Source organism: Oryzias latipes, chromosome 12, assembly GCF_002234675.1.
Source record: "Oryzias latipes chromosome 12, ASM223467v1".
Lineage (NCBI taxonomy): Eukaryota > Metazoa > Chordata > Actinopteri > Beloniformes > Adrianichthyidae > Oryzias > Oryzias latipes.
In genome coordinates, this window is record NC_019870.2 from 26,937,237 (window position 1) to 26,953,769 (window position 16,533).

The window sequence follows — 16,533 nt, forward strand, 5'->3', positions numbered from 1 at the left end:
TATTATCCGTCAAATTCTTCTCGTTCTGTCCAAAAATCAGTTTTCATCCCTTTGGATCTTTCTTTGAGACATTCTTTTCAAAGTAAAACATTTTTTTTGGTTAAAAAAGTTGTTTAGCTCTTTTTATATCACAGTATTTTGTCAAATGTTCAACTGAAGGTTTTTTTTTCAGTAACCAAACTCAAATTAAAACTTTTGTCTCGTGAACTGAATTCTGGGAAATGCTTATAGTTGACTTTTTAAATCTGCATAACTCAGGAGCAAGGATGGAGTTTTACTTTGAAGGAGTTGGATTGAAGTTCCTGTTCTGTTTGTCAAGTAGGGGGTCAGCCCAGTTTGTCCCTGCACTTGTATCTGCGTTCACAGACCGAGGAGCTGCTGCTACAATGAAGCTCCACCTGGTTCTACCCTTCATCTGCACGCTCCTCTCTGTGCAGCAGTCTCTTCTTCTGCAGGTCTGTCCTGCTCTATGCCGGTGCGACTGGAACACCAACAGTGTGACCTGTGCTGGAGTGGACGTCCTGCCACAGTTCTGTTCCTGCACTCAGGAGGTGTAAGAGCTTCACTGTTGAGGAGCCGCTGAGAGGCGCTGACCGTGGCTGAAGGGTTGTTTGTGCTTCAGGTGGATGGTGGCCTCAAAGCTGCTCTTCATTCCTCAGGACGCCTTCGCCAGTCTGCCCAACGTTTCCCGCATGTGAGTGTGAGAATTTCCCCCGAACCTTTTATGGCTTTTGCCTCACACTGAGTAACTGGAACCTAAACTAAGTACTTATGACTAAGTTACTTATCACAGTAACTGAGTAACCTAAAACAGGTCCTTAAACTGAGTAACAATAACTAGATAAAGTAACTGAGTAACCATAACAACAATGACTGAGGTACTGTAACCTAAGTATCTATAACTAAGTAACAGTAACTGAGTGACCAACAGTCCCTAAAAAAAGAACAACGAAGCAGCAGTAACTGAGTAACTAACTTTAAAAGTTTCTTAAGCTGAGTAACAGTACTAATTAACATTAACTAAGTAGTTGTGTAAATAAATGAGAGACTGGGATTAACTGTGACTGATTATTGAAAATAAATTGTGTTACAGCAATTGTGATGGAGGAGATAAGTAACTAAATGAGGGACTACGTGTTAATTTTGCTGTTTGACTGCAGCAGAATAAAACTATTGGAGGTGCAACGATTCACTTTCCCCTTGATCTGTTCTTTGTTTATTTGGTGTTAACATACAGTTTGGTTTTTTAACCGAGAATTGTGGCATCCCTTGTAACTGTGGTGAGTAACTAAAGGATTTTCTGAGTTGTTTGATCCAGTCTGTGGCAGCTGTCATGCGTGTCTCTTATGGCAAGCGAAAAGAGTCATAATTCATCAGGACAGGCAGCGTAAAGAGAAGCGTTTTGGCCATCATCTTGCAGGGCTGCCAACTCTCACGCATTGGCCGTGAGTCTCACATTTGATTGATTGCACGTGCTCCACACCTCTATTTCTCACACAAAACACTTAAAGTTACTTTTTCCTGTTTTTTTTTTCTTCAATGAATCTGTTGAGGCTGAAGAAACACTCGTAAAATCCATAACTTAGGCCTGCAGGAACTGTGGTAGACAGTCAGTTCATTAAGAGGAATTGTCCGTTGACGTGGATGTGGATGCATAGTTTCTGTGTCTGCAATCCACTACTGAGCCATATTCGCAGCAATGTGTTTATTTGTTTTACTTGTTCTGTCCAACAACTGAGCGAACAGATGAGAGCTGAAGGCCTTTTGTGTTGGACAGATTTTACTATGACAAAATGAGGTTATTTATCTTCGGATAAGTGTATATTTGTCTAAAGGGGAGGGAGTCAGACATCAACAGGAGTTCATCTACATTGAAATCAACCAAAAGGCAATAGTTTTTGTTCACCTTTCGGCTTCTCCCTTAAGGGGGCGCCACAGCTTTCAACGACCCACACAGGTGATTTGGCAGAGATTTTTACGCTGGATGCCCTTCCTGACACAACCCTGTATTTTTTCAGGGCTGGGGACCGGCACAGGGAAACCCACACATAGTTAGGCTGTAGTGTGAAGGGTCTTGCCCAAGGACCCTCACTAGATGAAGATCATTGTTGTTTGAAATTCGATTTAACTGGATCCTGGTTAGTTCAGCAGGTAAACGTTAGGCGGCTTGTTAGTCAATAGAGATAGTTTGACTGTGCAGATTATTTCTGGTGGGTCAGCGACTTTTCTGAAGCAGAGTTTCTTGGAATACTGTTTTTTGTCTCCTCATGCTTTAAGCCTTGTGGGTTTCTGGATTTTTTCTGTTTTCTTGTCGTGTTTTTCCTTCATATTGAAATCCCCAGTGTTTCCTTTTCATCTGCATGTCACAGATTTATATTATACTTATTCCTCACAGATCAGCTGAAAGACAACCTTCTGTTTATAGACCGTGAAAGAAATGTTGTGTTTGATTGTAAAATGATGCCGAAACATTGTGTCAGGAAAAGGTTGTGTGTTTTCCAGACACATATCTGATGACACCACTCTGACATCTCTGCGGAGACATTCCTTCTTCAACCTGTCCAGGATCCTGCACATGTACGTACAAAAAGCACAAAACTGCTGTGACACACACAACACCTTGAAAGTATCCAATGATACTTGTGTTGGTTCAGTATTTTGCTGAAAAAAAGCTTTAAAGCCACTAAAACTGTTTTCTAGAATAACTGTGTCACAACCGGGGAGGCAGTTCAGTTGTGTAAATGTATCGTGTCTCCTGTGTTAATGTTTTTTTTTTGTTGTTCTTTATTTTCATCCTGTTCATCTCCACTTGGATTCTAATATGTTTAAAGATCCACTCTGATGAATATAGTGTTTTTAATATGTTTTGTAGCATTTTTTTCATGATGAAGGACAAGAAAATTAAGCTTAGAATTGCCTTTCTGTGTATTTCTTCATTCAGATTGTGCTGATTCAGGAGCAGATTAATAATAATAATAATAATAACAATAAAGATTGTATTTGTTGTGGGGCCACATGCTCCCTGCCCCGTTCCACTCTCATGCATCCCCTTTTGTTGTCTGTTCTTCTTGCACCCGTTGTGGTAATGTTGGGTTGGGGTTGTGTGAGGGGCTGTAAGCCAGCCGCTGAGAGTGTAAACACATAGCTCAGTTATGGGTGACGGGAAGGGGGGTGGAACTGTCCCAAGTCAGACCCACAACTCAGAGGTGAATTTGCCGCTCTGCAGAAACTTTGTCCTATAAAACGACAGTTTTTCTGATTTTGATTACAACCTGCTTAATCATGAATAAAAGCCCACTGGGAACACTTTGAAAAAAGAGGAAAAGATGATCGCAGTGGGACGTTAAACTTCAAAACATGAGAATGACTTTTAATTCAAGATGAATGAAGGATTTTTGTGTTTGAGTCAGACAGCTGACCAGCATCAAAGCTCTGTCTCACATCCACCAAGAGGCGTTTAAGGACCTTCCAAACCTAAAATACCTGTAAATATGACTCTCTTTACCTGCTAGTTCTTGAAGTAATACTGTTAACTTTATTGGCTAAAAAAAAGGTCATCGTTTCATTTCAGCGGGATCAGCAACACGGGTCTCAGATGGTTTCCAGGTCTGCAGCAGATCCGATCGGGTCAAGAGGATTTCTTGCTGTGCGTGTGGTCTGAGCAGACAGGACTGCTGTGAAGTTGCAGAAAAGTGGATCCAAACTTCTGTCCTCCATTTAACAGGGAAATCGTGGAGAACGCCTTCATTCAAGTCATTCCTGCTAACTCCTTCAGTGGCATCAGTGAGCGCGCTCTGACTGCGTGAGTCTCACTCCCACTGAGGCACAAACCTCAGGGAAGAAGGATTTTCTATCAGACGTAGAGGCCAAAAGCTCTCAGTCTGATTGTCTCTATAGAAAGAAGCCAACTGTCTATAAATAAACACGATAAGGGCATTAATTAAATCAAAGTGGAAACCGACTAAATTATATTTAAATGTAATGAAATAGTTACATGAGATTTGAATTTGACACAATTTTCAATAAACATATAATTAATTGTTTGACATATTTAATTACAGGTAATTGAATGACTCAGTCATTCTTTTAGTCAGAATAACCATTCTTGCTCTTTTACCTTCTTTAACACGTTCTTGCTAATCCTTATGTTTTGACATTGTAAATTATTCAACTGTTAAACTGACCAATCAGATGCCTCAATAAATGCATGTGGTCTTGCAGTGAGCATTTGAAACGCTTGATTGACAGATTTCACGTAGCCCGCTTTCAAACGGTAGGGGTGTGGTCTAACAACAAGAGTGGTTGCCATAGAAACGTTGACTCAACCAACCCAGACCAGTCACTGCTCACTGACGTCACCAGGCATGTCACATGGTAACGTCCATATCACGAAATAAAACGGCAACTGAATTGACTTCATCCAGAAGAAAACCTCTTTTATGGGATATTATGGGATGGTCGCTCGCTCCAGTTCTCATATAAGGTCAATAGTGAAAACAGGGAAAACCTGAAACCATTTTAATGTGTTTTCAAATATAATTATTAGTTGCAATAATTCTTTATGTTTAAACATATTCATGCTTTATTTGAGTTCATTAGTGGGACATTAAATAAACTACATAATGTATTACTGCAGGTATTTATTCAGTTTTAAACAAAATGAAACTCATATTTACGCAAGTCACATTGTTTTCCACCTTAAATTTGTTTGAGTCGTTTCAATTATTCAAAGTTTGTGTAATTTTTAAATTAAGTCACTTTATCCGTCCCAAACACTTAAATCTCTCTATGAAACGATGGCCGTTTCAGCATGTGGGAATGCAATAGTTTGAGTCTTTAAATGCCTAATGTGTGTTTTTTTTCCCAGCATCCTCAGCGGTAACGGCATGAAGAAGATTGAGAGTTTGGCCTTCAATGGGAGCAGACTGGAGGAAGTGTACGATGCTTAAAGTTACTGTGCTGCAACAAGGATGAAAACCGTCAAGTCCAAGTTTAAGGATGAAAACCAAAAAGAAAAACCACAAAATGAACCAAAAAACACCCCAAACCCTGTTGTTGATTTTTACTGTTTTCCTTTAAACAAGTCTGCATGGTCGCTCCGTCGCTCAGATTTGCTTAACTTCCCACACATCAATGATCAGAAATCAGACGAAAAACTGGTTCAGGTTCTCTTTCTCTCTGTTTCAGAGACCTGAGCAGGAACCGGGATTTGGACCATCTGGATGAATTTGCATTTTCTGGTGTGATTGGAGGTCCGACTCACCTGTAAGTGACTGACGAGAACAGATGTTTGGCTTTGATGATTACAAAAGCAGAAGAAGCATTAAACATACAGCAGTACATTTAAGAAAACAAAATTTGGTTTCATCTTTTGTTTTTTGTTTTTTAACATTCCATTTTGATTTCCTTTTGCTTTCCGAAACGTTTTGTCCTTTTTGCTTAAATCAGATAATGTACGAACTGTTGACCATCGCTGATTGGATGATGACGTTTGGTCCTTATTTTGACATAAGGCGATTCTGGATATCATCATCCATCATCCCACAAAACCTACCCTTTCCGATTTCTCTTTGTGTTTCATTTCTTTACTCTTGTTTTCCGAAATGTCGTTTTGGTTTTTGCAGTTTGGTTTCTAGATTTTTTTTATTTTTCTCAAATGTACAGCTGGTTTTTCAATATTTGTTTAGCTTTTTTTAAACTTTTTTGCGTTGAGTGATTTGCCCTTCTGGGCCACCGTACTCCAGTGACTCCAGTATTGTCACTGCATCATGCAGAGGGGCATTAAGCTGGCCTCCGGCTTACGTTCTTCAGACCTTTTGAGGACGTTCCAGTTTTTTCACTCTACTTTATTGCTGGAGGTGAACCTGACCATCAGAGGAGGGAGTAGCTTGATGTTGTTGCAGAACATAACCCGTTCATCCCCTCCACCTGCTGCCTCTTCCAGCTGGATTCACTGATGGTCAGAGTGAGGCAGAAGTCCAGAACAACAGAGTCCAAAAAGCAAACGTTCAGATTCAGGAGGACCGGCTTGACTCCTGCTCCTCATCCTTTAAAAAGAAGGAAAGACGACAGGGGGATCTCTGTGTTTCTTTTCTTTTCGTATCTGTGCTCTTTTCTTTTGTTCAGCTTTTGTTCACTTGTTTTATTTACCTGCTTATCTGAGTTTTTTGTGACATTGTTTATGCAGACAATTGGAGGAGATAAGAGTTTCCCTGTTCAAACACATTCCTCACCCTGAAAAAGCATTTTTCCTCTTCCCGACCAAACGGCTGTTTGTGCTGTTCCTGCAGAGACGTCTCAGAGACCAGAGTCACCTCCCTGCCCCCCCTCGGCATGAACGCACTCGAGAAGCTCCGAGCTGAAAGCGTCTGGGCTTTGGAGGTGATGCCCCCCTTCAGCGCCTTTCCTCATCTGCAGAGAGCTGAGCTGACCTTCCCAAGCCACTGCTGCGGCCTGCAGAAGCTCCAGAGGTGGAGCGGGTGAGCGCCCCGCAAACCGAACCCCAAACAGAACACAAGCAGGAGCTGAAAACAGCCAATACAGTCCTCATTACTCACTTTAACAATCATTGGGGACCCACTCGGGTGCTTTCAACGTGTTCTTCTGGTACTTTACTGAAGATGGAGACCATATCTTAAGAAACTTGAGCTCACTTTTGCATTTTTAGTATTTCTTTATTCAAATCAGGAACAGATGAAAGTATGCAGTTTGAAAAAGATCGCATTTGTGATGTAGAAAATTTGCTGGGTGGGCCACAAGCTCCCTGCTCCGCTCCATTCTGATGCATCCACTTGCAGACAAGTAGATCCATGAACACTCACCATGTTGCCTTCAGAACTGCCTTAATCCTTGGTGACATAGATTTAACATGGTCAGTGGCGGTTCTACCCTGAATTACTCCCCGGGCGAGACCCTCCTCTGGCGCCCCCCCCCCCCCCCCCAATAGAGTCACTTTGTCCATTTATTGTAACTGAAAATACAGTTAGGAAATATTTAATCAAACACAAATAATCTGAAATAAATATTATAAACTACAAATCACACTAATAATACACTAGAATAAATGTAACTGCAGCACTAAGAACAGAAAACACTAACTAAAACCTAACCTTTGTGGCCTTCCTGATGCAAGCTTGCCAATAACGTCATCATATGAAATCTGCTCCCCTACTGAATGATTGATACTAACAACAGCAGGTTAGTGAGTTGCTCCTGAGACATTGGTGATCTCAGGTATGACTTGATCAACTGGAGTTTTGAAAAGCTAACAGCAGCAGCTGCAGCAGCAGCATGCTACCATCACAGCTTATTTAACATTATGAACTAATATACAACAATAAAACACAACACAAACTTTGTGTTACAGCAGAGCAGACAGACACACGAATCATAACTAATGTTACAAGTTAAGGCAGAGCAAACATTTAAGAATAAATATCTTAAAAAGGACGTTATTTGCAATATTTGGGCCTCCTTCAGTTTTGGTCATGATAGACCAAACAAGAGATTTTTCATCTGCAACGTTGTTGTTGTTGTAGGGCAGGTAGCATTCGAATTTAGAAAACGTGCATCTAGCTATGCGATAATACCCTTTTCTTTGTCTCTTTTCCCCTCTTCTTCTCTTTTCTTTCTAAATTGGGCACCAGCTTTGACCTTTTTTCTCCATATTTCAGATGTTTCTGCATTTCGCATAAATGTCCTGACATAGGTATCAAGTCTGTCGACTAAACCAACTGTCATCTAAGTGAAGAATTTTTTTTATTTTCCCATTTTTTATTTGGGCATTTCACACAAAAATAACCAAAAAGGCATGATTTTTTTTATACCTTTTTTATACCCGCTGCCCCCCGTTCGTCAAACATTTCCAGCAGGAGCGCGTGCAGCTGCACCCAGGGGCGCCAATTCTCTACATGGCGGCGCAATTTTTATTTTTATTTTTTCATCAAGCACTGAGCCGCGGCCCGCGACCGTTGCCCCCCTGGAAGAAGATCCAGCCAGGTTTGCGCATGCGTTTTGTGCTCCGTGCTCACCTCTCAGCCTGCACCCTTCACCCCGCGCCCCCTCCCTTCTCCTTCTTCACCCCGCGCCCCCTCCCTTCTCCTTCTCACACACATTTGCGTCTACTTCTCAAAGACAGGAGGGAGCGCAGCTGCGGGGCGGGGGCGCCGCCAGGTTTCAGGCTGTTACAAACTCTGTGATATAAGTAAACCAATAGTGGTCCATAAAGTATTTTACAAGAGCTGAGCCGCTGGCGCCGCCCCTCCGTCATGTTTCCGCCCCGGGCGATCGCCCGTATGGCCCGTGCCTAAAACCGCTACTGAACATGGTACTAGAAACATTCCTCAGGGAGTTTGGTCCATATTGACGTGATACCATCACGCAGTTGCTGCAAATTTGTCGGCTGCACATCCATGATGCCGATGTCCCGTTCCACTCCACCCCAAAGGTTCTCTATTGGGATGAGATCTGGTGACTGTGGAGGCCATTTGAGTCCAGAGAACTCACTAGCTGCCTTTCCAATCCACATGTGCTCAAAACTTAATCGAAATTCTACAGATGTCCAAAGAGCACAATTACACAGTGGCCATTAAATGATAATTAAGTGAATAAACACAAACCACCTCACGCGAAAGGTCGTTCAGACGGATGTGAGCAATACTTGGATTTACAGCAGGTACAGTACGCTCAAATTCCTGCACGAAAGACACTTGGTGTTTAGAGATCTTTACTATTTTTGAAAAGTTCTACGAAAGCATCGGTAATCACGTCTCCATGTCTGGTTCATGACATCATCTAGAGTCTCTTCCGGTGTAGTGAGCTTTACTCCTCCTGCAAAAGCCACTTTATGCAGCTACGTCTGTGTCCCACATGCGTTTGAGAGTGGAAAAATAAACGCAAGAATCAAACTAGAGGATCTTTTTATTATTGTCTCGATGAAAATAAGAAAAATATCGTAAGATTTGGGAGGCCCGAGCTGACTGCCTCCCCATCTTGCATTGGCCCTCTGTCTGCAGCTCGCCGTAACCGTCAGCAACATAATGAACCCTCAGTTGGGTTGAGAGGCATCAACATTCTGCCATTTCTGGAGAACATTTTTGTCCAGCGTTTCAGAAATAGCAACAATCCGGGCCTGTTCTTTTCTGAATACCTGCCTGCTTCAGCTCCTGAGCCCCGCAGAGCTTTTTGTCCAGGATGGAGCGTTGCAGATGGAGCTTTGCTCCTTGAAGGCCACAACCTGAAAGAATGTCCTTAATTATGTCCTTTCCTGTGTCTAGAAGAAGCCACTTAGATGTTTCAGTTTCTCTGCCAAAGCTTTTTTTTTTTTTTTTTTTTTTTGGTGGTACTTTGTGAGGTTTCATCAGAGCAAGAATGGCGTTTGCTTTGTATTTGGTTTCTTCTTATTATTATTTTGAATTTATTTGTTGGAGGGTTTTTGTGTGTATTTGTCTTCCTTTATCTTTTCAGGGTTTTATTGGGTCAGAGTCTGCACTGACGAACACACGCTTATTCTCCTAAGAAGCTGCTTTTCCAGAAGAAAATGCCGGATTGAATGTTATATTTCTGAATGAAAATGATACTTAAAGGGTCATAATTGGCACCAAAAAAAATTAAAGAAAGAAATGATCAAAGTTGACCATAAATAAAGTGAAAACAGCACAATAACAAAAAAGAAATTTATGTGAAAAATGCCAGCAGCTCACATATCTTTTTAAAATATAACCTGATCAAACCAGTCGATGGTTTTTTTTAACTGGTTGTGATTTTCCTGTAAAACAGTAAGATGACTTTTGCTGTGAGCTGAGAGAGTTGAGATCTTGTTGGGTTTGAGTGGACGGAGCTTTCTGACCTTCATAAAAAGAGGCAGAAGTCTGGATTGTTGACTTGTTGATGGCCTTTCCTCGTCCCTTGTGCTCTGTGTTGAAGGCGCTCTCAGGAGGTGGTCTGCAGCCTGATCAGGGCGGCTTTAGGGAGGCAGCAGGACTCCTCTGCAGGCCCCTCACAGAGGTCTCTCAGGGATGCTTCTGGTCTGACAGCTGCTGGCGGTACAGAGCTTGGTCCACACAACAACAGTCGGATCTGCCCGAGCAGAGGAGCCTTTTCATCTGCAGAGCGTCTCATTGAGGACTTTAACCTCTCCGTGTGCACGGACACAGACAGCAGACCGTCGTGCACACCAACGCCGGATGCCCTGAACCCCTGTGAGGACGTGATGAGCCGAGCCTTCCTCAGAGTTCTGGTCTGGGTGGTCAGTCTTGTGGCCATTTCCGCCAACTTGTTGGTGCTGCTGATCCTGCTGAGCTGCCAGCAGAAGCTGTCTGTCACCCGGTTCCTCATGGGTCACCTGGCCTTCGCTGACGGCTGCATGGGGACGTACCTGCTGCTCATCGCATCCGTGGACTTCTACACCCGCTCCCGTTATCATCGCTACGCTGTTGCCTGGCAGACAGGAAGTGGCTGCAGCCTGGCTGGGGTGTTGTCTGTGTTTGCCAGCGAGTTATCCGTGTACACGCTGACGACAATCAGCGTACAACGCTGGCACGCCATCTTTAACGCCATGAGGCCTCACAGGAAGATGAGGCTCTGGCACGCTGCAGCGCTGATGCTCATTGGCTGGCTGCTCTGCATCACGGCCGCCGTGCTGCCATTGGTCGGTGTGAACACCTACCAGAGAGTGAGCATCTGCCTCCCCATGGACACGGAAAGCACGGCTGCACGCGCGTACCTGGTCTCCGTCCTGACTGCCAACCTGGTTGCCTTCATGGTGGTGTGCTTGTGTTACCTTCACATCTACTGCATGGTGCACAACTCGCAGCACGCCTCCAGCAGGTCAGACAACAGCATGGCCAAACGCATGGCTGCTCTGATCTTCACCAACTTCCTGTGTCTGGCTCCCGTCTGCTTCTACGGCTTATCCGCCACCTTTAACCGTCCGCTGATGACCTTCACAGACTCTAAGGTTTGTCAGACTCTATACCTTCAACCAAATCTGTCAGCTTTTAAGGCTAAGACCGCCTCCTGTTTGCCCCCTCAGGTGCTCTTAGTGCTTTTCTACCCCCTCAACTCCTGCGTGCACCCGTTTTTTTATGCCATCCTCACCAAGGCGTTCCACAGGGACACCCTGATGCTGCTGAGTCGCATGGGGCTGTGTCAGCGGCAGGCACACCTTTATCGGAGCCGGCTCTTCACCGTCAGCCCCCACATTTACAGAGGGTCACCTCCACAGTAGAACAGCATCTTCTCCTCACGTCCCGCTGTTGGCGCTGCAGTCTGGCCCAGCCACAACCGTTCCAGCTGTTGGCGCTGCAGTCTGGCCCAGCCACGACCCGTTCCAGCTGAAGGCTGAAGGCCTTCAAAGGCAGAAGCTCTCTACCGTTTTGACTCCTCAAGCAGACGTCCTCAGTACAAAAAGAACATCTCTACCGCTGAGTCGCTCTTGAAGGCGCTTAGACCTTCTCATGAAGGCAAAAAAGAGCCAACTGTCCGACCGCAACATCAAACCTTCCCTGTGGTGGACCACATATGGCTGGACATCCAGTTTTACTCTGAGGAAACACGCAATGAAAGCGTGTGTGTAGAACTGACTCCTCTTGTCAATGTGCTGAGGTTTCATCACTTCACTTGGAATACTTTGTGTTATTAATTCTGTTAAGGATGAATGAGCTCCTCTGACTGCTGCTGATCTTTTCAGTTCATCACACTAAACAAAAATACAAGAGGTCCCAACGCGGTCATTGTCACCGCCAACTAGAAGAGAGGCCAACTTTAAACTATGCTGACAAACATCTAATAAGGTCAACGTCCTCTTCTTCAGCACGGCGTGCCAGGTATCTGCAGCACAGAAGCTCTCAGGCGGCTGAGCTTCTCCTCATCGTCAGCCTTTAAAGAGAAAATGAGATTCGACTGCAGATGTGGTTTGATGATGCAGGTTAGGATTTCCCTGTGATTATAGTCACAGCCTCTGTTTAGTATGACATAGAACAAAAGGTGCAAAAACAAACTCCTAAAGTTGAACTGGATACAAGACACAACAATTTCAGACTTCTAGTTTGCATTTTTAAACGTCTTTACACCTGAAAACCCTCTTTGATGTGTCATTAAAAGACTTCTGGACGTGTTCACGGTGTCTACGTTCTTCAACTCTGAAGCTTTAGAGTTCATGTCTTAGTGACTGAGAGGTTTTCAGTGGAGTCAGAGGGGTTCCGATGTGAGTCGTCTGTGTTCCACAGATGGATGGACGGGCTTTCTCCAGGAACTCTGGTTTCCTCCCTGTCAGGTAAGGGGGGTAGATGAAGGACCCAAAATGCAGAGACGGGAGGCAGGTGGTTCCAAGTAGAGCCCTGCGCGGGACTATTTTCTTCATCCCGCTCCCGCCCGCACCCGCCAAATTTCTGACCAATCCCGCCCGCTCCCGCAACGTATGCGTTACACTCCCGCCCGCACCCGCAATATGTATGTCCACTCCCGCCCGCACCCGCAAAACTCATAGAATTTAGTCCCGCACAGTAATAGAGATGCATTGATTTTGTATCGTCTCCCGTCCCGCAGAAAAAAACACGTATTTTTATTGATATTATTAAAGAGATTCATGTCCCTCCTCCAGTCTCATCTTTTCATGCATTCCTCTTTTGTGTAATGTGCAACATAATCATTAAATATATTTTCACAAATCCTGTTCGGTAAAAAAAAAGTGTGCGTGTGTCCGCGCGCAGACAGACGGCCTGAAGCGCGCTGAACCAGCTGGGATAGATGCAGGTCAAAGTCATTTGCAGGAAGAAAAACATTGTAATGGTTCAACAGAGCTGAAAATCTATGAATTAATTTTTTCCTGACGGAAAAATACTTTTTTTTTTTTTTAGCTTCAGCCTTTTCCCGTTTTTGCTGTTTTGCGCCTCAGTGTGGCATTGGCACGCAGATCTGAACACGATGAACCTCGTTTGAGGTTCTTTTCTGCTTCATCAACTGACATCATGTCCCTGTCAGGAAACCTCTGCTTCTTCCTTATGCCGCGCAGTGTTGCCAGATAGATTGACAGCTCTTTCATCCTTCTGTTGCGCTAGAGCGTTCCGACTAACGTGTTAACCTGCTATGACCGTATTTTGCGCTCTCTGTGTAGAACACACTGGGAGCGCGGGGAAAATAACTCTAAGCTGCAGAAGATGTGAACAGGTGAACAGGTAGAGAGGAAAAGCAGGTAAAGAGGCGGGGGAGGGGCTTTGGCTTCAAACTCTGTCAGAGAGATGGAAACACGGCGTCAGATTGAGACGCAGCTTTCACTGCGGGAGTTGAAGCAGAGACTTTCTCTGGGATGATTTTATGAACTCAAACATGGAAACTGGTGTCAAGCCAGCCCTCTCTCGTCGAACGGCTGTCAAGTGAGCCCTCTCTCGAAAACGGTGTGCCGCTTTTTTACATACATCGCGGTAACTGCAAGAAGGACTTATTTCTAAAGTGAAAGCATACATGAAATTTCAATGTATACCCCCCCTCCGAGATATATTATTAGATTTAGATAGTTATATGTCAAATGTGGAATTTCAAAGTAAAATCCAATTGAAATCATGTATGAATGCATTAATGCCATATGTTGACAGAGCTTTAAAATGAAAACTCCTAGTTTCCACAGACTTATTTCACTTCTCACGTATAGTATCCCACCTGGTGATAACACAAAAAAAGCTACAGATAGATCTGATGTGGAATTTCAAAATAAAACCCAATTGAAATCTGTTATTACAGCATTATTGCCACATGTTGACAAAGCTGTAAATTGAAAACTCCTATTTTCCACAGACTCATTTTACTTCTCACTTATAGTATCCCACCTGGTGAGGCCACAAAAAAAGTTTAAGAAGGATCTGATGTGGAATTTCAAAATAAAACCCAATTGAAATCTGTTATGACCGCATTATCGGCACATGTTGAGAGAGCTGTAAATTGAAAACTCCTAGTTTCCACAGAGTCATTTCACTTCTCACTTATAGTATCCCACCTGGTGAGACCACAAAAAAAGTTTCTGATAGATCTGATGTGGAATTTCAAAATAAAACCCAATTGAAATCTGTTATTACATCGTTATCGTCACATGTTGACAATGGTGTAAATTGAAAACTCCTAGTTTCCACAGACTCATTTCACTTCTCACTTATAGTATCCCACCTGGTGAGGTCACAAAATAAGTTTCAGCACGATCTGATGTGGAATTTCAAAATAAAACCCAATTGAAATCTGTTATTACAGCATTATCGCCACATGTTGACAGAGCTGTAAATTGAAAACTCCTAGTTTCCACAGACTCATTTCACTTCTCACTTATAGTATCCCACCTGGTGAGGCCACAAAAAAAGTTTCAGAGGGATCTGATGTGGAATTTCAAAATAAAACCCTATTGAAATCTGTTATTACAGCATTATGGCCATATGTTGACAGAGCTGTAAATTGAAAACTCCTAGTTTCCACAGACTCATTTCACTTCTCACTTATAGTATCCCACCTGGTGAGGCCACAAAATAAGTTTCAGATAGATCTGATGTGAAATTTCAAAATAAAACCCTATTGAAATCTGTTATTACATCGTTATCGTCACATGTTGACAATGGTGTAAATTGAAAACTCCTAGTTTCCACAGACTCATTTCACTTCTCACTTATAGTATCCCACCTGGTGATGTCACAAAATAAGTTTCAGATAGATCTGATGTGAAATTTCAAAATAAAACCCTATTGAAATCTGTTATTACAGCATTATGGCCACATGTTGAAAGAGCTGTAAATTGAAAACTCCTAGTTTCCACAGACTCATTTCACTTCTCACTTATAGTATCCCACCTGGTGAGGCCACAAAAAAAGTTTCAGCATGATCTGATGTGGAATTTCAAAATAAAACCCAATTGAAATCTGTTATTACAGCATTATCGCCACATGTTGACAGAGCTGTAAATTGAAAACTCCTAGTTTCCACAGACTCATTTCACTTCTCAATGAAAGATATCCACCTGGTGATGTCACAAAAAAAGTTTCAGCAGGATCTGATGTGGAATTTCAAAATAAAACCCAATTGAAATCTGTTATTACAGCATTATCACCACATGTTGAGAGAGCTGTAAATTGAAAACTCCTAGTTTCCACAGACTCATTTCACTTCTCACTTATAGTATCCCACCTGGTGAGGTCACAAAATAAGTTTCAGCACGATCTGATGTGGAATTTCAAAATAAAACCCAATTGAAATCTGTTATTACAGCATTATCGCCACATGTTGACAGAGGTGTAAATTGAAAACTCCTAGTTTCCACAGACTCATTTCACTTCTCACTTATAGTATCCCACCCAGTGAGGCCACAAAAAAGTTTCAGCAGGAGCTGATGTGGAATTTCAAAATAAAACCCTATTGAAATCTGTTATTACAGCATTATGGCCACATGTTGAAAGAGCTGTAAATTGAAAACTCCTAGTTTCCACAGACTCATTTCACTTCTCACTTATAGTATCCCACCTGGTGAGGCCACAAACAAAGTTTCAGAGGGATCTGATGTGGAATTTCAAAATAAAACCCAATTGAAATCTGTCATTACAGCATTATTTCCACAAGTTGACAAAGCTGTAAATTGAAAACTCCTAGTTTCCACAGACTCATTTCACTTCTCACTGATAGATAACCACCTGGTGATGTCACAAAAAAAGTTTCAGAGGGATCTGATGTGGAATTTCAAAATAAAACCCTATTGAAATCTGTCATTACAGCATTATTTCCACAAGTTGACAAAGCTGTAAATTGAAAACTCCTAGTTTCCACAGACTCATTTCACTTCTCACTTATAATATCCCACCTGGTGAGGCCACAAAAAAAGTTTCAGAGGGATCTGATGTGGAATTTCAAAATAAAACCCTATTGAAATCTGTTATTACAGCATTATGGCCACATGTTGAAAGAGCTGTAAATTGAAAACTCCTAGTTTCCACAGACTCATTTCACTTCTCACTGATAGATAACCACCTGGTGATGTCACAAAAACAGTTTCAGATAAATGTGATGTGGAATTTCAAAATAAAATCCCAGTGAAATCTGTTATTACAGCATTATTGCCATATGTTGACAAAGCTGTAAATTGAAAACTCCTAGTTTCCACAGACTCATTTCACTTCTCACTTATAGTATCCCCCCTGGTGATGCCACAAAAAAAGTTTCAGAGGGATCTGATGTGGAATTTCAAAATAAAACCCAATTGAAATCTGTTATGACCGCATTATCGGCACATGTTGAGAGAGCTGTAAATTGAAAACTCCTAGTTTCCACAGAGTCATTTCACTTCTAACTTATAGAGACCCACCTGGAGATGCCATAAAAAAGTTTCATAGGGATCTGATGTGGAATTTCAAAATAAAACCCAATTGAAATCTGTTATGACCGCATTATCGGCACATGTTGAGAGAGCTGTAAATTGAAAACTCCTTGTTTCCACAGAGTCATTTCACTTCTAACTTATAGAGACCCACCTGGAGATGCCATAAAAAAGTTTCATAGGGATCTGATGTG

The 16,533-nt window shown here is 42.6% G+C and overlaps 1 protein-coding gene across 2 annotated transcripts; it reads left to right on the top strand.

Moving 5' to 3' along the window:
- Window positions 1–305: 305 nt before the first annotated feature.
- Window positions 306–12,117, top strand: LOC101170361 (thyrotropin receptor). Of its 2 annotated transcripts, XM_011482078.3 has the most exons (11): window positions 308–553; window positions 623–694; window positions 2,503–2,577; window positions 3,411–3,485; window positions 3,572–3,646; window positions 3,725–3,802; window positions 4,868–4,936; window positions 5,188–5,265; window positions 6,291–6,479; window positions 9,925–10,957; window positions 11,033–12,117. In XM_011482078.3, the coding sequence occupies exons 1-11, from the start codon at window positions 387–389 to the stop codon at window positions 11,225–11,227; spliced, it is 2,106 nt and encodes a 701-aa protein (XP_011480380.1). In that variant the 5' UTR covers window positions 308–386; the 3' UTR covers window positions 11,228–12,117. The 2 variants fall into 2 exon arrangements, with proteins under 2 accessions (XP_020563539.1, XP_011480380.1); XM_020707880.2 differs by having other exon boundaries at window positions 306–553; window positions 9,925–12,117.
- Window positions 12,118–16,533: the final 4,416 nt, after the last annotated feature.